We start from the raw sequence: 24,472 nt of genomic DNA on the forward strand, positions 1-24,472 counted from the left end.
ATGCTATTAGCTCAGAGATGGAAAGAAGATAAAGTCCCTACCAGAGAAGAATGGCAAATTAAACTGTTGGACTATGCCGAAATGGCGAAACTGACTGGAAATCTCAGGAACCAAGAAAACCAAACTTTAACAAAGAATGGGAAAAAATAATAATTTATCTTGGAGACCACTGTAAGCAGATGAAAACATTAGGAGGATTGCAATAACACAGGCACCCCCAGACTTGGCCCTCCAGATGTTTTGGGACTACAACTCCCATGATCCCTAGCTAACAGGACCAGTGGTCATGGATGGTGGGAGTTGTAGTCCCAAAACATCTGGAGGGCCAAGTTTGGGGGTGCCTGCAATAACACTTGTAATGTAGCAAGTACTATGGAGGTAATGGTGTTATATAAAACATAAAATATGGACTATTAGAAAAGGTTTAATAATAGGACCCATGGAGGGGATGGTGGGAAGCCTAGAGATTTGGAAAAATCCTTAAATGTGGATGTTGATGGTTGTATGGTTATAATTTTATATTTGTAAAATCGAATGAAAATTATTTTTTTTTAAAAGAAAAATCAAGATTAGGAAAACGAACAACCAAACCAATCATTTAATAACAAAACAAACAAACAAACGGGGTGGGTGCTGTTTTGACTGCCTCAATCTGCGTAGCCCGTCTGGTCCTCGCTGCTGTCGTCGGAGGACAGGAGCTCCTCGGGGCTGCAGGCAAAGCAGACCCGCCCCATGTCCTGCCAGCACATCCGGCAGTAGAGGGTCCCGCACTCCGGGTCTGGGCACAATTTGGAGTTGCTGGATTGGGGCAGGCCGCAGAGGATGCAGCGCTTGCGGAGAAATCGTTGGAGGAACGGGAGCCAGCGGCCCAGCCTGTCCAGGAAGGGCTTCTCCTGCAGCGGGAGGAGAGGAGGGAGGGAGGTGCTCAGCCCCAGCCAAAAAAGGAGCTATTCACCTACGTTATATCATAGAATTAGAGTTGCAGAGTTGGAAGGGACCCCAACGGTCATCTAGTCCAACCCCCTGCAATGCAGGAATTTCCACTGAAGGGAAAGTTGTTTTGTGTGTTCGCCACATGTTTCCAGATGCCTCTTAATGATATCCTTGTATCTATGTTTGGATACAATTGGGCGCCATTTTGAATCAAGATGGCCGACCGAACCTTTCAATACAGCCCTGATTTTAACCACCAGTTTCAGAATAGCACAGACGTTTTTGGGTGTATTTCTTAGAATCCTTCAACGAATGCCTGGGGAAGGAAGGAGACTGCTGGCTGGAAATATATCCAAGTCGAGAGGGTGCTGGGGACATCAACATTAAATTACACAACAAAATTGACAACCTTCACCAAAATAAAAATTGAACAACCCATTTCAAAAAGTTGGCATTTGACAGTCTCTTTTAGGATCCAAATTCCAGAGCCATTTAAAATGGCATTTCCCCCCCACCCCCACCCCGCACCTGCAATCTGAAGTGGTACAATCCATGTGGAGTTTGCTTTCCCCCTCTTCCCTCCCTGCGCCTTTTCCTTTTCTGTGTCTTGTTTTTTGATTGTAAGCCTGCAGCCAGGGACAATCTTGCTTGCATGTAAGCCGTTCTAGGAGCCTCTGGCTGAAAAGCGGGGTGCAAATGCTCTAAAAAAAAATAATGCCACCCCTCCATTCCCCTGCAGGTAGAGAGATTGGCCCAGGGGCCAATTGAACCAGCATTTCGTATAGTCGCAGTTCAGAAACAGAGCCTGAATGGGCCTTGTTTTTCAGCCGAGCTCCTAGAATGAAACTATCCAACGCTTGCCCTGCTAAATCATCAGGTGTTTAAAAGCGCCCGGCTAGGCTGCTGGTTTACTCAGTGGTCCCCAGTGGGAAGGGAATGGGCGGAGGCCCATCAGCTGAGCCAAGAGGAAGCCTTGCCCCGAGGTCCCCGTGCAGCAGGGGAGGTGGGGAGGTAGGAGGCTCAAGTGGGCAGGAAACGGGGGCAGGGTGTTGCCTCCGTGCAGAGATTTAATGGATTGCACAGAACTGCCCAAACACTCATGCGCTAGATGGACTGGGGGCAGAGAACAGGTGCACACAAGCAAATCCGCACTGGGAGCAAGCATGTTTGGGGAAAATACTTCCTTTTATTCAATCAAAAACATAGTATTCAATAGCACAATTGAAATAAAGAAGAAGCGAGATAATATGAGGAACGGCGGATGGAGTTGGGTATGCCTAACCTGGAGTAGGGAAGCACGGTGGGTGACATGGGAGCCATATCTAAAGGGCTGTCACATGGAAGATGGAGCAAGCTCGTTTTGGAGGACCCAAACCAATTGGCTTCGAACTGCAAGGAAGGAGATTCCGACTAAACGTCGGGAATAACTTTCTGACAGCGAGAGCCGTTCAGCATTGGAACGGACTTCCAGGGAAGGACTCTCCTTTCTTGGACATTTTGAAGCAGAGGTTGGACCTCTGTTTGGGATTCTTTAGCTGTGGTGCCTGCAGTGCAAGGGGCTGGACTAGATGCCCCCTGGGGCTCCCTCCCGACTCTACAATTCGGCAAAGCTGCCTGTGTTCTTCCACTCACCAGTCTTTTGCGCTGCCGCACGCGCAGGATGATGCGCTTCCGCTGCACGATGATGAAAGCCATCCTCTGCCGGAGCATCTCGTTGTAGAGGAAGAGAATGCGCTTCTTCTCCCTCTGCCAGAGAGAGAGAGAGAGAGAGAGAGAGGCAGGGCGAATGTGGGGCTGGGGAGAAAGCGCTATTATTATGCCGTCCGGCCGTTCTGGCTGCAAATGGACGTCACCCACCCTGGTAGCCAGGGCTGGATTTAGATTTGATGAGGCCATAAGCTAAGGTTACCAGATTTTTTTCAATGAATCTGGGGAAACACTTCAACTTCAATGGATTTTGTATGGGGACGGTTTGTAAATCCAGGGACTGTCCCCGGGAAATCTGGTAACCTTACCCTAAGCTACTGAAGGTAATGGGGCCCTTTATATGTCCAACTGTCCTTTGTCAACAACAAATTGTCGCTATTTTAGGGGTTGTTTTTAAAAGCCTAGAACGGATTAATCTGTTCTGCATTACTTTTTATGGGAAAGCGCGCCTTGGTTTTGGAACGCTTTGGTTTTGGAATGAATTTCCGGAACGGATTAAGTTTGAGAACCAAGGTGCCACTGTATATAGCAGGGGTGGCCACCTCCCAAGAGACTCTGATCTACCCACAGTTAAAAACTGGGAGTGATCTACCCCCTTTTGGGGGGGGGTTCAGGTCAAAGCTGTTGAGTTTTTTTATGGAAGGGAAGCCCTGTTTTTTGGGGTTTAGGTCAAACTCGTTGAGCTTCTTTTAGGAGGGAGGGAGGCCCATTTTTGTTTAGGGCTTCAGGTCATAGTTAAGCTTTTTTTTAGGGAGGAGGAAAATTTTGGGTGAGCTTTTTTTAGGGGTGCCAGTGATCTAGCAGTGATCTACCACAGACATCCAGTGATCTACTGGTAGATCACAATCTACCTGTTGGACGTGCCTGGTATATAGAAATGAGCAAACCAGTGATATTTTAGGGAGCAGGCCATTACTTACATCATAGGAGCCTACACAACACAAAACACTGTTGCTGTATGTAGGTTTTATTTTATTTGTTTTTTATCTTATATTTTGGAAATGTACACCCTGGTTTTTTCCCCCTTTAGACTTTTTTGGGGGGCCCCCAAGAGCGTGGGGCCCTGAGCTATAGCTTGTATCTTATACGTAAATCCAGCAGTGCTGGGAGCCCTCACGGTGCAATGGAGAACATTTCTCGTGTTGGGCAGGGTGGGTGCATTTAATCTGGGGCCCGGCGTCCCAACCTTGGGGAAGAAGAAGGCAGCGATGACGCGGCGGATGCGGAAGACGTAAACTTGCGCAATGCACAGCAGGATCAGGGCGCCCAGCGGGGTGACGCAGCTCACATACTGCTCCTTGCTCATTCTATGCGCTTCCGGCAAGCAGTCTGTGGAAGAGAGAGAAAGAGAGAGACGGGCAGGAGGAGCAACCATTGGCAGAGCGCAATAGCCATAGTCAGGCAGCCTTGGCTCTCCAGATGTTTTGGAACTACAACTCCCACCATCCCTGACCACTGGCCCTGTTAGCTAGGGATCATGGTAGTTGTAGTTCCAAAACATCTGGAGAGCCAAGGTTGCCTAAGCCTGGCCATGGTCTTTTTCAGTCCCGGGTGTAGGCATGCAGGGAGCCTCTCTCAGCCCAAACACCACATTGCCTTCTGGGAAGACTTCCGCTGGGCAGGGCCAGGGGCCAAAGTGGACAGGCCTCTCAGGGGCCACCTGCTGCTAGATATTTAGACCCATATGCAAGTGATTCATAGGCAGCCACTCTGGAGGCTAACCCCTGGACCATGGGGTCTTATCCCTCCCCACTTCCAGGAAGACCGTGCAGAAAATATTCCCCCCCCTCCATCTTATGGTCTCCGTCCTCTGCACGGCGCCCTTGCCTGGACTCCTCCCCAACTTACGCAGGTTGTTTGTCTCCATCACCATCTCTGAGGAGGTGTTCAGCGCCCCGATGGTGCTGCGCAGGAGACGGGCCATCATGGTGTTCCCTCCGACTATGACTTCCAAGTGGTGGCTGCCTGCGGAGAGGAGCAGGAGAAGGGATTTAGCTAGTTAGCTATCACCCGCTCTTCACCCCGGCCATCCCAGGGGTGGCTCACAACATTAAAACACAATGTTTTTGTTTTGTTTTTTTAAAAAAAGAAGTTAAAACAGCTTGCGACCACAAAAATAGTAAGCGTCAAACGCCGGGGTGAAAAGGGGCGTCCTCAACATTTGCAAGAAGCTGCGTAATGAAGGCGTGAGACATGTCTGTGTGGAGGGAGTTTTGGGGGCATAGCTGTCAACCCTCCCTTTTTTTGCGGGAAACTCCCTTATTCCAAGCCACAGCTGTCAGCCTTCCCTTTTTTTGCTGGAAATTCCCTTATTCCGGCGCCGTTTCCCGCTGCTATCCTGGATTGTTAGATATACTGTAGACCAGGCATCCCCAGACTTCGGCCCTCCAGATGTTTTGGCCTACAACTCCCATGATTCCTAGCTAAGAGGACCAGTGGTCAGGGATGATGGGAATTGTAGTCCAAAACATCTGGAGGGCTGAAGTCTGGGGATGTTTTGGCCTACAACTCCCATGATTCCTAGCTAAGAGGACCAGTGATCAGGGATGATGGGAATTGTAGTCCAAAACATCTGGAGGGCCGAAGTCTGGGGATGTCTGCTTTACACTGTCCCCAGGACAGGTGAGGCTGCTGCTGATCCCTTATTTTCAAATCCGAAAGTTGACAGCTATGTTTGGGGGCCACCAGGGAGCAAGCCCTCTTGCAGCTCACCACCACCCCAGGGGTCTGCAGGTGGAGGAATGACCAAGAGGGACCCCTCTGTCTATCACAGCACCCGAGGGAAGAAGGCAGCCTTTCAAGGTATTTGGGGCGTGAGCCATATCGGGCTTTAAACACCAACATAAACACATTGAAGCAGTGGCATAGCGTGGGTAGCAAGCGTCCGGGGCAAGGCGGGGAGGGTGTAGGAGAGAGGGAAACAGATGGGGTACACATGTGCATTCAACTGCCCACCATCCGTGTCACCCAGGAGATTGCAGCCACAGGAAAAAGAAGAAGAAGAGTTGTTTTGCTGTTGGGTGGGGTCACTTCCTGCTTCACACAGAGAAGCCATTTTCAACAGAAGCACGCAGCTGTATGGAGACAGCACCAGGTGCTGAAATTTTGTGACCCTAAGAATGTTGTGCCCTGGGCTACCGCCCCTGTGCCCACCCACCCCCATGCTACACCACTGCCTTGAACTGGACCTAGAAACGAACTGGCAACTGGTGCAGGGGTTATAAAGGGTAAAGGGACCCCTGACCATTAGGTCCAGTCGTGACCGACTCTGGGGTTGCGCGCTCATCTCGCATTATTGGCCGAGGGAGCCGGCGTATAGCTTCCAGGTCATGTGGCCAGCATGACAAAGCCGCTTCTGGCAAACCAGAGCAGCACATGGAAACGCCGTTTACCTTCCCGCTGTAGCGGTTCCTATTTATCTACTTGCACTTTGACGTGCTTTCGAACTGCTAGGTTGGCAGGAGCAGGGATTATACAAGATCTAAATGGAACCCCAGCCAGGAATCTGGTTGCTGCCTTTTGGACCAACTGATGTTTTTTGAGTCGTCTTTGACGGCAGACCCAGGTAGAGCACATTGCAACAGGGCTGTTGATTTGTATCCCGCTTTTCCAACAACAAATGTTGCGCTCATAAGACCTTCCTGCTCTTAAAATGACTCTGTGCCTGGGAGTGGTGCTGAATTACCACACAGTGGTACCTTGGTTTATGAACACAATTGGTTCCGGTAGTCTGTTCATAAACTGAAGCGAACTTTCCCATTGAAAGTAATGGAAAGTGGATTAATCCGTTCCAGACGGGTCCGCGGAGTACTCAACCTGAAGCGTACTTAACCCAAAGCATGGGTGTAATTGGTTCCGGAAGTCTGTTCATAAACTGAAGCGTTCATAAACTGAAGCGAACTTTCCCATTGAAAGTACAGTAATGGAAAGTGAATTAATCCGTTCCAGATGGGTCCGCAGTGTTCGTAAACCGACAATTCGTAAACCGAGGTGTTCATAAACCGAGGTTCCACTGTACAGGCATGTGCTGAGGGCACCAGCTGAGCAAGACCCCCGAAAAAAACCTAGAATGGTATTTATTTTAAAGCATTAAAGTAGGGGGTGTCCCACCAACACACATCAAAGCAAGGCAAGGAAATCAGATCCAATTGTGTGTTGCAATAACTTTCTTCTGAGTTATACACACTTGATTAGTTTCTTTCGCAAATGCATAAAAAGAGCGTACGTCGTGCAATTTGCTCTTTTATTTCAGATAACTGAGATAAGAGGCAGGATGGAACGTAACCAATGCCATTTTATTTTATGGTTCAGCATAGAGGCGGCGGCAGACAATTGCCCGTTCTCGGGTCACCGCAGGTTTGCCTTGTAGTACATGAACGGTTCTCCCATCCTTGTAGTAAAATAAAGGAAATTAATAAATATTTGCCCGTTTGATGTTTTCCAAATATCCAGCTGGTGTTTAAGGCAGGGCTGGAGAGGAGGGGAAAGGGGAACCTCCCTTCCGGGGTCATAAAACTTACTGCGGAAAGAATACTCCACAAAGGAGTGGTGTCTGATGGTGCTGAATATGGTGTACAGCAGGAAGTCAAGGACGCAGGCAGTTATCACGAAGAGCGATGCAGGCAAGCAGCCCAGTAATTCTGACATCTGGAAAGAAGCAGGGTGTGTGTGTGTGCGGGAGGAATAAGTGTGGGTCAGTGACACATATGGGGCTGATCAGCCCCCAGATAGAGGACATCGCCCATGTTTTACAGTAAACAGCATGAAACACCTACATGAAAAGCGTTCAGAGAAATCTCGAGAGGAGGAGGCTACCCCCAGCAATAGGAGTCAGGTTAAGGAACTTGTTGTCCGGCTTGGGCAACAATTAATAACAGAGGTCTCAGGGCGGTTCACAACAAGACCACAACATATAAAATCAAACCAAAAGCAGTAACCTAATTAACCCCGCCCCCCCAAAAAGCCATATTCTAAAAGGGTGTTGGATGCCAATAAGATCAACCAAAGGCCTGATTAAAAAGGAACGTTTTTGCCTTCCTCCCCATTTCTCTTCCTCCCCATTTTATCCGCAAAAAAAATCCCGTGAGATAGATTGGGCTGAGACGCAGTGACTGGTTAAAGGTCACATCCAGTGAGATTCATGGCGGAGTAGGGGATTTGAACCCTGGTCTTAGCCCGGCAATCTAACCGCTATTCCACCGCTGCCTCTCCAAAGAAAGAGGGCACCACTGGACATATAGAGCTCACAGGGAAAGCTGCTGAACTTGGACAAGGTCATGCGGTCTCCCTCGAGATTTAAGAGTCTGGATTTTTATGCCTGCTTTATATTGTACATCTCTGGGCAGTGCAAAATTTGAGGGGTATCAGGCACAACCTATGCATCACCTGTGTTTCCCTTTGGAAAGGAGGCGCAGTGCAGACTGTGGCATCTCTATGATATATGGTTTATTTACACATATATACAACCTGGTCCCAAGAGGGTCTTATTTCCCCCATAGCTGCAGCCCTGGATTCTAATAGACATCAGACACAGCTCTGACCCTCTCTCTAGTTTGCCGCCTTTACCAAACTGAAACCTTTTCTCTCCCAATCACATCCCAGCCAATGCTAAAACTCCAAACCCTGGTTTTCGTTCTTCTAACTAGCTCTGAACTGAAGGAGGGGCCCCACTCACCTGCGTCTGGCACAGAGCCATCTTAATTGCTTTCTTAATGGCCCATTACTTTCCTTTTGTTTTCTTAATGGCTCATCTCCCAGGTGATTACCTCATCAGGAGACTAGCCTGGGTTATATTTTAACCCTTGCTGGATCCAGGGGTTCAGGAGGCTTGGTTAAATTCTAACATCTACTGGATCCAGGAATTTAGGGGCGTCTGGTACCCAAAAACGCATAATGATATATTGTAAAGGTCACATTTTTGTTTTTGTTTTGTATAATTCCTATGAATATTTTTATGTTAGTATGATTCTGCTTGGCTACAACCTTCATTTGGTTGCCTTATTAATAAATCTGAAGTTGGTATGAAAACAGCGATGGGGGTGCGGGGGTAGACAAACTCACAGGGCCAACCCCAGGATGAGAACTGTAGCTGTGTGAGGGGAATACAGTGGTACCTCTGGTTGCAAACTTAATTCGTTCCAGAGGTCCATTCTTAACCTGAAACTGTTTTTAACCTGAGGTACCACTTTAGCTAATGGGGCCTCCAGCTGCCGCCATGTGATTTCTGTTCTCATCCTGAGGTAAAGTTCTTAACCCGAGGTACTACTTCCAGGTTAGCAGAGTCTGAAACCCGAAGTGTTTGTAACCCGAGGTGTTTGTAACCTGAGGTACCACTGTACAGGGGTCTCCTGGCAGTTATCAGCACCATAGCTGCCAAGTTTTCCCTTTTCTCGCGAGGAAGCCTATTTAGCATAAGGGAATTTCCCTTTAAAAAAGGGAGAACTTGGCAGCTATGATCAGCACCCTTGACAAACTTCAGCTCCCAGAATGCTTTGGGGGAGAAGCCATGACTGTTCAAAGTGATATCATAGTGCTTCAAAGGTATGGTGCGAATGTGGCCTAAGAGAATTTAAATGGACAGATCCTGCAATCCCTAATAAGAATAGACCCACTGACATCAATGGACCTAAGTGAGTCATGTCATTGACTTCCATGCGCCTACTCTGAGTAAGGCTGGCACTGGATACACAGCTCACAATTATTAAAGCATAGCAGGATCCCAATCCTCCGGTTTCCTGCCTCGGTGCCTCCCTCTAACTCCCACCACCCCCAACTCTGCAGGTCTCTGCCCCCAAAGCCCACCCACTTACCATAGTTTTGGTCTCGGGCGGCTGGAAAGCGAGGCGGAGGGGGTCGATGAGACCACTTTGCTCGGCACGCCGCAAGGGCAGAAGCGTCCGCTTCTTCTGCAAGGTTTACAGGGAGGGAGGAGGCAGTAGGAGGGGGGAAGAGTTGTCATCACCCTGTTGCCATCACCCAGCACATTACATCCAGAGGTCAACTGCCTCTGGATGTGGAGGTTCCATTTCAGCTCTTGTGACTGAAAGGCTGCTGAGGGACGTATCCTTCACGGGTCTGAGAACCCCACAGGGGCTCTGCTTCCTTCCCCCCGAATGCCCTTTGACCTCTGCCGCCTGCAACCACAACCCCCTCTGGCTGTGACTGCTGACCATCACCACCCAGCCATGTAGCCAAGCCGCAAACTCTGGCTGCTCCTACCTGCTTCCGACGCCGGGCGTCTATCTGCCGGAAGTAGCGGGATATGTAAATATTGTCAAAGCGGATGTCCTGCGTGTAGCTGTTTGTGTAGGAGAACGCCCTGAGGGAAAGGAGGATGGAGATGGGCTGGGGAAGAATGTGGGGAGGGTTGTCTGCCTAACCCACCGAGCCCCACTCCCAACCCACCACAGCCCACCGCAAAAGCTCCTGCCAAGGCCTGTGATACAGCCTCTTTGTTAAAAAAAACCCACACTCAACCAATGACACAGCATGCAACTAGTCCTCAACATTCAGATCACAGCTGCCTAAGGCTAAAAAGCCCTGGGTCAGGACTGCTGCTGGTTGTCAGCTTTGGTGGCCAACCCACCATTGGTAGAAATTCAAAATCCATCCCCATTGCACACCTGCTTATTGCACACCCCCATTGCACACAGCCGATGTGGAGCACCACATATAATTCTTCTTGCACAAGAGGGGAACTTGTGGCCAATGGGCAGGGGAGGATGATTCTAATCAAGCAGCTTCTGGAGGGCCACAGGTTCTCCACCCCTGTCTTGGACACACATCCCAACCAATCAGGGACCACATGTTAAATGCCCTTGCAGAGGTGTGAAGCAGGGATGGGGCCCCTGCAGCCCTCCCGTTGTTTGATGGTACAGTGGATGCTCGGGTTGCGAACATGATCCGTGTGGGAGGCACGTTCGCAACCCGCAGCGTTCGCAACCCGCAGCGCTGTGTCTGTGCACGCGCGGGTCGCGATTCAGTGGTCTGCGCATGCGCAAAGCGCAATTTAGTGCATATGCGCATGCGCAAGCGCCCAAACCCGGAAGTAACCCGTTTGGGTACTTCCGGGTTCGGCGTAGGATGCAACCTGAAAAGACGCAACGTGAAGCGTCTGTAACCCGAGGTATGACTGTACTAGTACTCCCATCAGGGATGACGAGAACTATAGACCGGCAACACCCAGAGGGCCACAGATTCCCCTTCCTTGGCTTCTTTCATTTTCATGCACGGAATAATGACAGAACACGTTTTCATGCTGCAGTCAATGAAAAGCCAGGTGTCGAAAGCTCGCCCAGAGGCTTAGGAAGGTCGGTAGGCAGGGCAGAGACATAGTTTCTGTTATTATTGGCTCCTGCTTCTACAACAGGGGCGAAGGCCCTATAAATTAGCAAAAATTTATCATGTGCATGATAACTAATGCTGGAAATGTAAAGCTGTGGAAGGAACCTTTTACCATATGTGGTGGACTTGCCCAGTAGTAAAGGACTTCTGGGAAAAGATTTATAATGAATTAAAGAAAGTGTTGAAAAACACAAATATTAAGAAACCAGAGGCCTTTCTATTGGGCATAGTTGGAAAAGAAATCCCCAAGAAAGATGTTACTTTTTTTCTGTATGCCACAACAGCAGCAATAATATTGATAGCTACCGGTAAGAATTGGAAAACACAAGAAGTACCAACTGTGGAAGAATTGCAAATGAAAATGATGGACTATATGGAACTGGCTGAACTGACCAGGAGACTACGCGATCAGGGAGAAGAGTCGGTGGAAGAAGATTGGAAGAAATTTAAAGTATATTTAAAGAAATATTGCAAAATTGATTAGTATGAAGTGATTTGGAAGTGTATAGAAACTGTAGGTTTCAAATTTATAGGTTAATTTTTGAGGAAAGTTTAATATAAACTGTGTATGAGTTAAAGTTAGGATATAGAAATTGCTAAAGATGATTGTTAACGAAGCGCAGATAGGGGGGAACTCGAGGAAGTCACCCCAAAATGTGAAGAAAAGATTAAGAATTGAGAAAGATATATTATTTTGTTTTTTTGTGTGTTTATTGTTATGTATATGTTATATTGTGGTTGTTGTTTTATTGTGTGCTAAGTATAAAAAGAATAAAAATTATCTGGGGGGGACAAAGAAAGAAGGCCCTACGGCCCTCAAGACGTTTGAAGGTTGCCAACGTGCCGAAGGCTGCCCAAACTAGGGCCTCAGGCTTGCGAAGCGTTTGCTTGGCACAACCCAAGTAGGTTCCCTGCCCCCACCCAGGAGCCGCCGCGCCCCCAGCCCAACTCACGAGGCAAAGACGATGATGAACATGCAGGAGAGGAGGACTCGAAGCACAGACATGGAGGTGCTCAGGCGCTCGCCCTGCTTGGCCACCTCTTCGTTGACTTCATCCACCAGGTGTCTGTGGGAGAGGTTGGCACCAACCAGCATGGTCTGGTGTTCTTCCTGGACAGGGGGAAGGTGGGGGAGAAGAAAGGAAAGGAATATCATAAACACCCAAAAGATCTACACTGGTTGCCGGTACATTTCTGAGCACAATTCAAAGTGCTGGTGCTGACCTTCAAAGCCCTAAACGGTCCCGGCCCAATATACCTGAAGGAGCGTCTCCACTCCCATTGTTCAGCCTGGACACTGAAGTCCAGCTCTGAGGGCTTTCTGGCGGTTCCCTCCCTGCAAGAGGTGAGGTTACAAAGGACCAGGCACAGGGCCTTCTCGGTAGTGGCACCTGCCCTGTGGAATGCCCTCCCGTCAGATGTCAAGGAGATAAAAGAATTATACAGTGGAACCTTGGTTTATGAACACCTCGGTTTACGAATTTTTGGTTTACGAACGCCGCGGATCCATCTGGAACAGATTAATTCACTTTCCATTACTTTCAATGGGAAAATTCGCTTCAGTTTATGAACACTTCAGTTTATGAACAGACTTCCGGAACCAATTACACCCATGCTTCGGGTTAAGTACGCTTCAGGTTGAGTACTCCGCGGACCCGTCTGGAACGGATTAATCCACTTTCCATTACTTTCAATGGGAGAGTTAGCTTCAGTTTATGAACGCTTCCATTTAAGTACTCCGCATACCGTCTGGAACAGATTAATCCACTTTCCATTACTTTCAATGGGAAAGTTCGCTTCAGTTTATGAACGCTTCAGTTTATGAACAGACCTCCGGAACCAATTGTGTTCATAAACCAAGGTACCACTGTATGGCATTCAGAAATGAGCTGAAGGCAGCCCTGTATATGGAAATCTTTAACGTTTGTCATTTTATTGTCTGTTTGATATTTTGTTAGGAGCTTCCCAGAGTGGCTGGGGCTTGTTTATTTTTTTAATTGTTTGTTTTTTAATTGAACTGTAAGCCTTGCTAGGGGTCATAGCTGCCAAGTTATCCCTTTTTTACAGGGATTTTCCCTTATGCTGAATAGGCTTCCTCGCAAGAAAAGGGAAAACTTGGCAGCTATGTTAGGGGTATTTTCAGCTGAACAACAGGGCGGAAGTGCTTTAAATGAATAAATTGACCCCTACCGCATCTGCCATACGCACCTTGACCGCTAAACTGGCTGTGAAGTCCTGGTTCAAACTGTCCACGGAATCGTTCACCCGGTCGTAGGTTTGGCCAAAGTTCCCTTCCACGGGAATCTTGTCACGGCACCAAGTGTGCATAACTGCAGAGGAGGAGGAATAGGTGGAAGAAAGCAGCTGGAGAGCAAAGCTGCGTTTCAGAAGGAGAGTTAAGTGCTCAGCAAGGATGTGGGCAGGGATGTACCACTTCAGACGGCCAGGTGGGGGGGGAATGTACCACTGCTGGTGGCAGGTGGGGACTCCCAGGATGGGATGCCCAGCCTCAGGGACCCTCTACTGGAAAGCACGTGGCTTGGATCGGGATTTGAGTCTGACACGCCAGTCTGGTTCACACAGTGTGCTGAGCCAAACCTTGGTTTAGGGAGGTCCAGCGTGGGTTCCCCTGCCCACCAAATATCCCTGGGAACTGTAGTTCAGCCTAGGCAGCAAAGCCGTTATCAAACAGCCCATTAGCCACACAACAAGGAGCCCCTACTAGAGCAGCAACGGCCTCACAGCGGCTTTTCTTCTCTTGTCCTTGGCTGGAACTCACGCTTGGCAAAGTGGCAGAGGAAGCTGAACTTCATAGGGATGCAAAGCAGGTGGTTGATGAAGGGCACGGCAATTGTCCGCATGCAAGATGCATGCTTCATTGCAAACCAGCTCTGGCAGCGCTTGATGGCTTCGTCTATAATGTCTAGAAGGGGGGAAAGGAAAGTGTTGACAGTGTTGTTGTTGTTGTTGTTGTTGTTGCTGCTGCTGCTGCTGCTGCTGCTATTTTATTTGCTAAACTTCTTTGAAAATGCAAATTGAAAATAAATCAAACCAAACAAATGCAAGGGGCAAGTCATTCATGTAACAGGCTTAAGGCAGCTATTCACACTTAATACTTCTTTTCCCTTTTACAGTTTCTGTAACAGGGTTTTCCTCGCTAGATTTTTCTTTACAGGGTCCGAGAAGAAGAGATGACTTTAAAGGTCTGCAGTCTAGGAGGTCTTCAACTGGTGAATCGACATCCCCTCGTGGGTCACGGCCTGGTCCGAGGTGGGTTGCGACAGGAGCACTCACTGCCATGCAAATATTTGGTGAAAGGTTCAGAAATGGGTCCACAAATGAATGTTTGGGCTCAAAGTGGGAACTGGAGTGAAAAGTTTGAAGAGTAGAATCATATAGTTTGAAGGGACACCAAAGGACATCTGGTCCAACCCCCTGCAGTGCAGGAATCTTTTGCCCAATGTGGGGCTTGAACCCTGAGATTAAGAGTCGCACGCCCTAGTACAGCAGAGCTTTCCAAACTTTTCATGTTGGTGACACACTTTTTAGACATGCATCATTTTGCAACACAAGTAATTCAGTTTTACTAGCAAACCAGAGGTTAAACTAACCCCTTTCCAGGCCTAGGGAGAGCATGGGGAGCGTCCGCACACTGCAGCCGACACACTGACGCGTCGTGACACAATTTGGAAAGCTCTGCTGTGCAGTCAATAAATGCTTTCCATATTTTCTCAGATGGGGCCTTTATCCGTTGCCCCCTGGTTGCCCTAGATTTTTGCACAGTGCCAAACTTTTCGATCCCAGGTGGCGCTGTGGTTAAACCACTGAGCCTAGGGCTTGCTGATCAGAAGGTCGGCGGTTCGAATCCCTGTGACGGGGTGAGCTCCCGTTGCTTGGTCCCAGCTCCTGCCAACCTAGCAGTTCGAAAGCATGTCAAAATGCAAGTAGATAAATAGGAACCGCTACAGCGGGAAGGTAAACGGCGTTTCCATGTGCTGCTCTGGTTTGCCAGAAGCGGCTTTGTCATGCTGGCCACATGACCCGGAAGCTGTACGCCGGCTCCCTCGGCCAATAATGCGAGATGAGCGTGCAACCCCAGAGTCGGTCACGAATGGACCTAATGGTCAGGGGTCCCTTTACCTTTACCTTTAAACTTTTCGATACCACTGTTCAATATGTATGCATCTTCCAGTTCACTCAAGTAGCCGAGAGTAAAAGACTCAACAGCTCCTTATGGTTAAAATCTAGATTTCTGTTCAAGAACATGCTTAGAATCATAGAATCGCAGCGTTGGGAGGGACCCCGAGGGTCATTTATTCCAACCCCCTGCAATGCAGGAGTCTCATCTAAAGCATCCATGACAGATGTCCATGCAACCTCTGCTTAAAAACCTCCAAGGAAGGAGAGTCCTATTTAGTAGAACAAAAGTCAGAGATGGACACATCTGTCGATCTGAGTAATTTCACTCTCAGCTGAACCTACCTCACAGGGTAAAATGGCTAGGAGGAGAACTATGTAGGTCACCTTGAGCTCCTTGGGTACAATGTAATCAATCAATCAATCAACCAATCCCACCCCTCATGGGTGGATGTACCAACTATAAAACACCCTCTCCAATATATAGGGGAAAGATTAGGATTTATCAGGAATAACTTCCTTGGTGTCCACTGCCATTTTTTATTTGATGTTGTCAACTTTTTAATGCTCTATATTTTTACATTTTCTGGGCGGCATCAACTAAGTTTTACTTGCAGTAGCCCCAATGAGATGAATGAACAAAGACGGCTTAGAGAGACATTTGGGGAAAGCCATGACTGTTGAAGTGGTTTAAGAGTGATTTACAGTAAATGGGTGGTGTGAATGTGATATTAAATGCAGGTTTGAATGCAGAGTTAAATGTGGGTTTAAATGCATTAATAATAATAATAATAACCTCTGACAAAGGTGGAAATGGGACAGAATTGATGGTGAACACAAGCAAAAGGGATGCTGACCAGATACTTGATCCTCACGCCCACCCTTAGAATAATCTGTGCTCACAATACGTGTCCCTTTCCCATATGCTTACGGGTGCAGCGCATCCGGGTCTTGGCCTCGTAGATCTCCTGTGTGGAAGGGTTGGCTTTGTGCACCGCCGACCTCACCGAGCGACCCCCAAGGCCTGCCTCGCTAGCCACTTGCTCGTTCAGCTCCGAGAAGGAACGTCCGACGTCCCTGGTTTCGGACCTCAGGGTCTTGCCACTCCTCTGGTGCAGAAAACAGGGGTGGGGGCAGAGGGGGTGGACTAGAGATGGCAGCCCCACAGATGGAAAAGATCGCCTCGTATATATTTTCCCCAAAGCAGCGGGGACAGCTAGCACGATGGGCAAATTGCAGGGCTCCCGTTCTACCATTCTCACGTCGCATGAGCGCAGGAAGTGAACCCTGATGGATGGGGCCAGTTGTCCATGTAATCTAGGGAAGAGGGGATCTGTGACGGCCCCCCAGGTGTTGCCAGACCACATGTTCCATTATTCCTGGCCATTGGTCATGCTGGCTGGGACTGATTGGAGTCCAGCAACACCCAGTGGCCAGGCAGATGGTCCAAGAGAACTAGCAGCACCCCAGCTTGGAGAGCCAAGCCATTCCTGGAAAACTATCCCCTCTGTGTTGAGCTGCTTTCTTAAGCCTCTGCCTAGACTCCTTAAAAGGCTTAAACGTCTCAAGACCGCAATACCTCAAAGACCACCTTTCCCCATATAAACTGTCCCCGGACCCTGAGATCATCCTTTGAGGCCCTTCTTTGTGTGTATCCTTCCACGTGAGGTCTGGAGGGTGGAAACACGAAAAGGGCCTTCTCCATAGTGGCTCTAATAATAATAAATTTTATTTATACCCCGCCCTCCCCAGCCAGGACCGGGCTCAGGGCGGCTAACACCAAATATAAAACAGTTAATTAAAATACAGCTTAAAAACAAGATTAAATACAACATTTAAAATGCAGCCTCATCAGAAAAGGAAAAAGGGGGAGGGGATCAAGTTGATTCCAGGCCAAAGGCCAGGCGGAACAACTCTGTCTTACAGGCCCTGCGGAAAGAAATCAAATCCCGCAGGGCCCTGGTCTCATGAGACAGAGCGTTCCACCAGGCCGGAGCCAATGTTGAAAAGGCCCTGGCTCTGGTTGAGGCTAATCTGACTTCCTTAGGGCCTGGGATCTCTAAGGTGTTGCTATTTATGGACCTTAAGGTCCTCTGTGGGGCATACCGGGAGAGGCGGTCCTGTAGGTACTTTATATGATGAGTTTTGCGTTTTTAACTTGCATTTTTATACTGTGAACCTCCCTGAGATCTTCGGATGAAAGACAGTATACAAATTTAATAGATAATAGTATATTATTAATCAATCACACCAGGATTTCTCCCTGCCACTAGCAGTACTGCCAACCCTGGGCCCACCCCACCTGGCGACCTAGTGAACTGCTTCTCACCACCATGTCCTTGAGAATCTTGCGTAGAGGGGACAGCGACACCTTCCAGGCACGCTTGGCATTGTCGATCTGCATCTCCACGGTGCAGCTGATGGAACGCACCACTTCGCCCAGGTTTTGCCGGGTATTTGCCACCGGGCCTTGGTGGGGAGGAGAGAGTGTGGCAGGAGGAAGGAGACAAACATCATGCAAGAAAGAGGACTGCTACCCTTTGTGCCAAACCACCCAGGAATGCGGCAGAGGCCTCTGCTGTGGCTTTCTCGGCACCGGCAGCAGAGTTGGCACCAGAAGTTAGGCTGCTTACCACAGCCTCTGTGGGTAGCCCTCTGGTTCAGCCAGAAAGAAAAACTAGGGATGGTCAAACTTGCCCCTGTTAATAATCTTTACTGGTCATATTCACCCCATACACTCTCTTTCTTTCTTTTTTGCATACTATCAGCAACAACACAAACTGCAGCATGACGACATCCTTACAACCTTATTATATAGTAAGTTGTATTATACAGTGGTACCTCGACTTATGAAGGCGATCCGTTCCACGGCGCTCTTCGTAAGTCGAAACCTTCGGATGTTGAAGCGTCCATTTTGCGCATGGGCGAAGCACGATTTTGCGCTTTGCGCATGCACAGAACGCACGTGCAGCGAAAATACTTCCGGGTTTGCCGACTTCGTAAGTCGAAACCTTCGGAAGTCGAAGAATTCGGAAGTTGTACCACTGTATACACACAAGCGCACACACATTATCATGCTGGGTAGAGGCGTATAAAAATATATTCAGTATAAAATGCACTGAAAACAACAATCAATAGCAACTAAACACTACAGCCCAGCTACTGCAAAAACCCTCATAAATTTATACAGTGTGAGATTACTCCTTTCCCTTTCTCTTATCCTGTACAAAACAGGGCCCTCAAAATACAGTAAGATCACAGCATGCATTTAAAGTGCTCCTCTTTCACAGCCATGGCTGCTTCCCCTCAAAGAATCCTGGGAACTGTAGCTTGTGAAGGGAACTGGGAAACTGTGGTTCCCAGGATACTTTGGTAGGAGCCATGATTCTTAAAAGAGTCGTAAGAGTGCTTTAAATGTATGACGTGAGCATGACTATTGTCTCACTATTTTTTTCTGACAGCCCAGATAGAAAGGACTGGAAGGCCACATTAGGCCCTGGTGCCTGAGGCTTCCTAAACCTGCGCTAATAGAAACACCCCGTTAAAAATTTGCTGACGAAGGATCCAATGACAGACCAGGGCAGGAAGATGAGAGTTCCATGGTGGGAACAGGGAAAACAAGGTGGGAAGGTCAGTAAGACTCTTAGGAACATTCGGAGACACTGCCTAGATCCGGTCAATGGCCCATCCTAGTCCTGCATCCTAGAATCAAATGATTGTAGAGTTGGAAGGGAGCACGAGGGTCATCTAGCCCAACCCCCTGCAATGCAGGAATATGGGGCTTGAAACCCACAGGAGTACTTTCCATAAACTATACAGTGGTACCTCGGTTTCAAGAACAGTCCTGTTTACGAACAATTCGGTTTACGAACTCCGCTAAACCGGAAGTAGTGTCCCGGTTTGCAAACTTTACCTCGGTTTAAGAACGGAATCCGAACGGTGGAAGGCCTCATTAGGGAAAGTGCACCTCGGTTTAAGAAAAGTTTTGTTTTAAGAATAGACTTCCGGAACAGATTAAGTTCGTAAACCGAGGTACCACTCGATATCCCCGAGTTTTATAGTGTTACATGAGGAGAAAAAAAATTCTCCATTCACTTTCTCCATATATCAAGCTTAATTTTACACATTTCTCTCATGCAGTCATAGATAGGAGTATTAATTGTACCATCAAAGACCCTTGCCAAGACATAGGTGAGGATGTAAATCCGTCCTTCTTTCCCCAGGAATTTGGGTATCACCAAGAGGCTGGCACAGCGGAAGTGTGGGGACGTGCCCCAGCCCAGGGCAGCCACACCTAGGGGAGGGAGATGGGGGAGACTGTCAGTTTTTATGCTGTGGGGTGCCCCATGCTCTTATTAGCACTGGGGATGAATTAGCTCGATCTAAACCACAGAGCCTAGGGCTTGCCAATCAGACGGTCGCTGGTCCCAGCTCCTGCCAACCTAGCAGTTCAAAAGCACGTCAAAGTGCAAGTAGATAAATAGGTACCGCTCTGGCGGGAAGGTAAACAGCGTTTCTGTGTGCTGCTCTGGTTAGCCAGAAGCGGCTTTGTCATGCTGGACACATGACCCGGAAGCTGTCTGCGGACAAACCCTGGCTCCTTCGGCCAGTAAAGCGAGATGAGCAGGGCCGGCTCTTCGTAGACCCCCGGTGGCGCAGGGCACCATGGCGCCGGCCCGCCAGGAGGGCACCGCGAGCTGCGCCCGCCCGCTGGCCAGCCGGTCCGCTGGTCCGCTGCGCAGCTGCGCGCGGCGCCCACCTGCCCACCGCGCTGGGAAACAGGGCGGGAGGGCACCGGAGAGATCGCGCTGTGCCTGCCCGCCCGCCGCGCAGCAGCGCCGTGCCCACCCGTCCACCGCGCTGCAAAACGGGGCGGAAGGGCGCCAGAGAGATCCGGCGCACCATGGCGACAGGGGCGCTTAAGACGGCGCTGGAGATGAGCTCCGCAACCCCAGAGTCGTTTGCAACTGGACTTAACTCTCAGGGGTCCTTTACCTTTTTTAATTGCATACACATTGCACTTCTGAAGAAAGATGGTTTGTTTAAACCACTTTTTGGAATTTCAACACACGCACCCATGGCATGTTCATTTATTTATCTTAAATTTACCACCTGCCCTTCACCAGCAGATCCCAGGGGAGGTTCAGCAATTAAAAAAACTAAAAGTTAGGAACAGTAAAAGCAGATTACAATAACGGGAACAGAGTGGGCGCTGAAAACTTACACACACACACACACACACACAGAGAGAGAGAGAGAGAGAGAGACAGACAGACAGACAGACAGACAGACTCAGATTTATTTGAAAACCATTGAAAGTACTCAGTCATCTGAGGTTATGCCCCCTGGAGAAGCCTGTCCCCCCAACCCAAGCCTGTCCCATGTCCTCTTTTGGGGTATACTGTATATTTACCCATGATTCCCCCCCAAAAGGCTCAATAACCGGGGGTGGGGGCATCTCTTTAAAAAAGCTCAAGAACTTGGGCTGCCCCCCCTCTAACAAAAACTCTGGCTATGCCCATGCCACGCGCCCTGTGGTAGCCATTTTGTGTCCTGCCCCGTCCCCGTGGGAAACATTGCGAGTTAGCATCATTTTACCAGCAGGTCCCATGAGCGGGGGTACAACAATTCAAAATTCAAAACCAAAAACAGTTGAAAACGATTACAACCGCAGGGACAGCGTAGGCCAGGCTTCCTCAACCTCGGCCCTCCAGATGTTTTTGGCCTACAACTCCCATGATCCCTAGCTAGCAGGACTAGTGGTCAGGGATGATGGGAATTGTAGTCTCAAAACATCTGGAGGGCTGAGGTTGAGGAAGCCTGGCATAGGCCTTGCAAACATGCACCTCAGGTGTCAAAAGGCCTGACACACCCCGTCCGTGGCGGCCCTTTTGTGCCATGCCGCGGCCCCCACGGCGATTTCTCAAATCTCCAAATATGCCCACTGGCTCCCAGATAAGCATAGCTGTCAAGTTTTCCCTTTTCTCGCAAGGAAGCCTATTCAGCATAAGGGAATTTCCCTTAAAAAAACGGAGAACTTGACAGCTATGGATAAGCCTCTTCCAGTGTTAGACCATGCCATGTTTTTGGTTGTTTGCATGTAGGTTTTGGGTTACAGGGGTATTTGCAGAAAGCCAATGGGAACCAGGGGCCTCTGCTAAAAGGTCTCCCAGGACAGTGGGCCCTTTACGAATCCTTCCGCCGCCTTGGCACCTCCTCTTTCTCCCCAGAGCCTCCGCCGTCCCTCCTCACCAGCCATGCCACACATCAGGTCGATCTTGTGCTCTTCGGAGATGGACATGGGGAGAATCAGCATCCTGGAAAGGCCTGGGAATCAAGACAGGCGCCTGGGTCACAGGTGTGACACCTGCAGCTCCTCTTGCTTAGAGTTCCCCAAAGTGAAAATCCTGATTTATTTATTGATTGATTTTTTTAAAAAAGCATTTTTGTAAAAATAAATAAAAATCCCCCTACTTGACATACGGCCAGGTTTCCCTAGACATTTTGCCAATCAACAAAAATCTGTGCGGACGCCATTTTGTCAGCCCAGTTCTCGGATGTATGGCAGCCCTCCTCTGTCTTGCCCTCCTCTGTCTTGCTTCTATCCCTTTAACGAACGGTGCATCGTCTTTTCTGGTCCCCCCCACCCTTGGAAACCATATTTATTTTGGTCCCACCACCCTCTACCATTGGCCACATTCACACCATGCATTTAAAGCATTTTGAGACAGCTTCCAACAGCCATGGCTCTTGCCATATTTCAGAAAGTGAAAATCCAGTTTTGCCCAAAGTTGTTGAGCTGAGTATCCCCACAGCTGACAATCTGCAAGGGTCTATCTCAGCCCCCCAGGCCCTATAAACTCCTAGCCTCAGAATATGCTTGTCTGATAGGAGACAGGCGACTTCCTCATACCAAGTCAGAGCACTGGTCCATCTACCTTAGGAATGTCAACACTTCATGCTCTGCTACTGTGGTACTGTGTGTCTAAAAATAAAGTTAAGAGTCCAGTCCTCATGGTTGTTTTTTTTAATAAAGGAGGTGATTTTTAAAAGGAGCACAGGAGCTGCCCTATACCAAGTCAGACCAATTGTTCTTTCTATATCAGTTCTGTCTGTGCCAAGCAGGGTTTTAGACAAGTGCTCTACCTCTGAGCTACGGCCTTGATTATAAAGATACCAGTCCTCATGGTTCTGGATAAAGGGGTGACTTAAATGGCAACATACGAAGCTACCATATACTGAGTTAGGTCCGTGTAGCTAAATGAATGAATGAATAATCGTCTTCCGAAGCAACTACAGTACAGTGGTACCTCTACTTACGAATAACTCTACTTACGAATGTTTCTACTTACGAACGAAGCTCCGTCTGCCATCTTGGATGCGGTTTAGATAGGATTTTTTTTCTACTTACGAATTTTTAGATAGGGTTGCTTCGACTTAGGAATTTTTTCTCCCAATGCATTCCTATGGGATTCGACTTACAACTTTTTTCGACTTACGAATGTGCGTTCGGAGCGCATTAAATTCATAAGGAGAGGTACCACTGTACTCTATTCCGAACTTAAAAATGGAAAGCGTAATGCTGGTGGTCAACAAAAGAGGTTTAAAGACTGTCTCAAGGCAAATCTAAAAAAAATAGTATAAAGACTGACAACTGGGAAACACTGGCTTGTGAGCGCTGCAGTTGGAGAACAGCCTTTACCAAAGGTGTCATGGGCTTTGAAGACACTCAATCTCAGGTTGCAAGGGAGAAACGTGCTAAGAGGAAGGCATGCTTGGCAAACCCACACCGTGATCAACTCCCGCCCAGAAACCAATGACCCCACTGTGGAAGGACGTGCGGATCCAGAATTGGACTCCACAGTCACTTACGGACCCATTGTTAAAACTGTGTTTATGGAAGACAATCTTACTCGGCTACGAGTGATCACCAAAAGAGCTAAATACTGTCTACCTTGTGTGGCAGCAGTTCTCCAGGGTTTCAAACAAGGAGTCTCCCTCAACCCTATCTGGAGATTATTATTATTATTTCCTGAATATATATACTGTACCGCCCTATACCCAGAGCTCTCAGATGATGTCAGAGATTGAACATGAGAGCTTCTGCAAGCAAAGCAGGTGCTCTGCCACTGAGTTATTGCCCTTCTTTGCTTCTCTAGAATGCAACATTTGCCTCTTATGGACTACCCACCTGCTTCCAAACTGTTTCATGGGACCCTGATAGTTTGGGACCCGACGTTGGCCGAGACCATTTCAAAATGCACATATATACCTCAGTCTCCATTCACGTTTCCAGCCCTTACTGGATCAAAGTGGACTCACCCAGAGCATACAAGCTCCCGATTCCAGCCCCCAGGAAAAACTTGGCAGCCCAGAATTCGTCCGGCTGACTCCAAAGGAACGTGATGCAGAAGCGAGGCAGGAGGAAGCTGAGAGCGCGTTTCAGAGCTGCAAGAGAAGTTTATAAAACTACGCTTGGCACGGAGAGGGTGGATAGAACTCATGGAAGTACAATGAAGCTGAGTGTTGGACGATTTGGGACAGATAACAGAAAAGACTTCTTCACACAGCGCAAACTATGGAACTCACTTCCGCAGGAGGCCATAATGGCCACCAATATGGACAGGTTTAAAAGAGGATCGGACAAATTAATGGGGAAGTCTGCCAATGGTTACTAGTCCTGGTTCCTACGTTCTTCCTCCACTGTCAGACCCAGTGAAGGGTATGGCCTGGGGGAGAGGGAGCATGGCCAGGAGAGAGTCACTAAGGGCCTGAGAGGGAGGCTTGGAGGACATTGTTTTGACCCTCGAGTGTGCGTACCCCACCTCTCCTCCGAGGCTCGAGTGGAGGCAGGGGCTCAAAGGGGGGGAGACTTACTGGTGTTGGGGGGCTTTTGCCTCCGGCCCTTCTGCTTCGTCACTCTTTGGTACTTTCCTTTGCCATCTGAGTGCCCCATAGCACCTGTCTCCTGATGCAAAAAAAGGGCAGGACGTTGTCGAGGAAAATTAGAATGGTCAGGGTGTTGTTGTTGTTTGTTAATTATATGCAAGAACCTCGTGCACAGTAATTAACTCCAACAGGCTGTCAACTCCCTCCACTGTCATCTATCAGCAGTTGGGTAACAGCCGGAGTGGCAGAAAGTCCCACTAGCCTAGCCTTCTTCCTGACAGGCTAGATTTCTAAGTGCAGTGATTCTTTTATCTTATTTGTGCAGATGAGCATTCCATTGAAGGGGGAACCCCTCCCCCCAACACACACCAACAAGTAACCTGAAGCGGAGCAGCTCCAAACACAGCTTGACCCCTTCCGTGAGAATTGTGTCATCACAATCTGGGTTCTACGTTGCCGTGCA

The 24,472-nt window shown here is 48.6% G+C and overlaps 1 protein-coding gene across 1 annotated transcript; it reads right to left on the bottom strand.

Moving 5' to 3' along the window:
* Positions 1-584: 584 nt before the first annotated feature.
* Positions 585-24,076, bottom strand: DCST1 (DC-STAMP domain containing 1). The gene is made up of 16 exons (XM_035098880.3): positions 23,998-24,076; positions 23,443-23,568; positions 21,373-21,447; positions 19,286-19,414; positions 17,450-17,589; positions 16,052-16,229; positions 13,763-13,906; positions 13,192-13,313; positions 11,937-12,094; positions 9,859-9,958; positions 9,450-9,545; positions 7,161-7,287; positions 4,489-4,605; positions 3,827-3,969; positions 2,566-2,679; positions 585-893 (listed from the first exon to the last, which is right to left on the bottom strand). The coding sequence occupies exons 1-16, from the start codon at positions 24,074-24,076 to the stop codon at positions 648-650; spliced, it is 2,094 nt and encodes a 697-aa protein (XP_034954771.2). The 3' UTR covers positions 585-647.
* Positions 24,077-24,472: the final 396 nt, after the last annotated feature.

The sequence above is a fragment of the Zootoca vivipara genome, chromosome 16, assembly GCF_965207765.1.
Source record: "Zootoca vivipara chromosome 16, rZooViv2.hap1.1, whole genome shotgun sequence".
NCBI lineage: Eukaryota > Metazoa > Chordata > Lepidosauria > Squamata > Lacertidae > Zootoca > Zootoca vivipara.

Bases quoted from the DNA above. Each gene is read 5' to 3' on its own strand.
- DCST1 (XM_035098880.3), bottom strand. From the start codon at position 24,076: ATGGGGCACTCAGATGGCAAAGGAAAGTACCAAAGAGTGACGAAGCAG. The intron at 23,569-23,997 runs GTAAGTCTCCCC...CTTCTCTTGCAG, and splicing joins GCAAAAGCCCCCCAACACCA to CTCTGAAACGCGCTCTCAGC. The intron at 7,288-9,449 runs GTAAGTGGGTGG...GCTTCTTTCCAG, and splicing joins CGCCCGAGACCAAAACTATG to ATGTCAGAATTACTGGGCTG.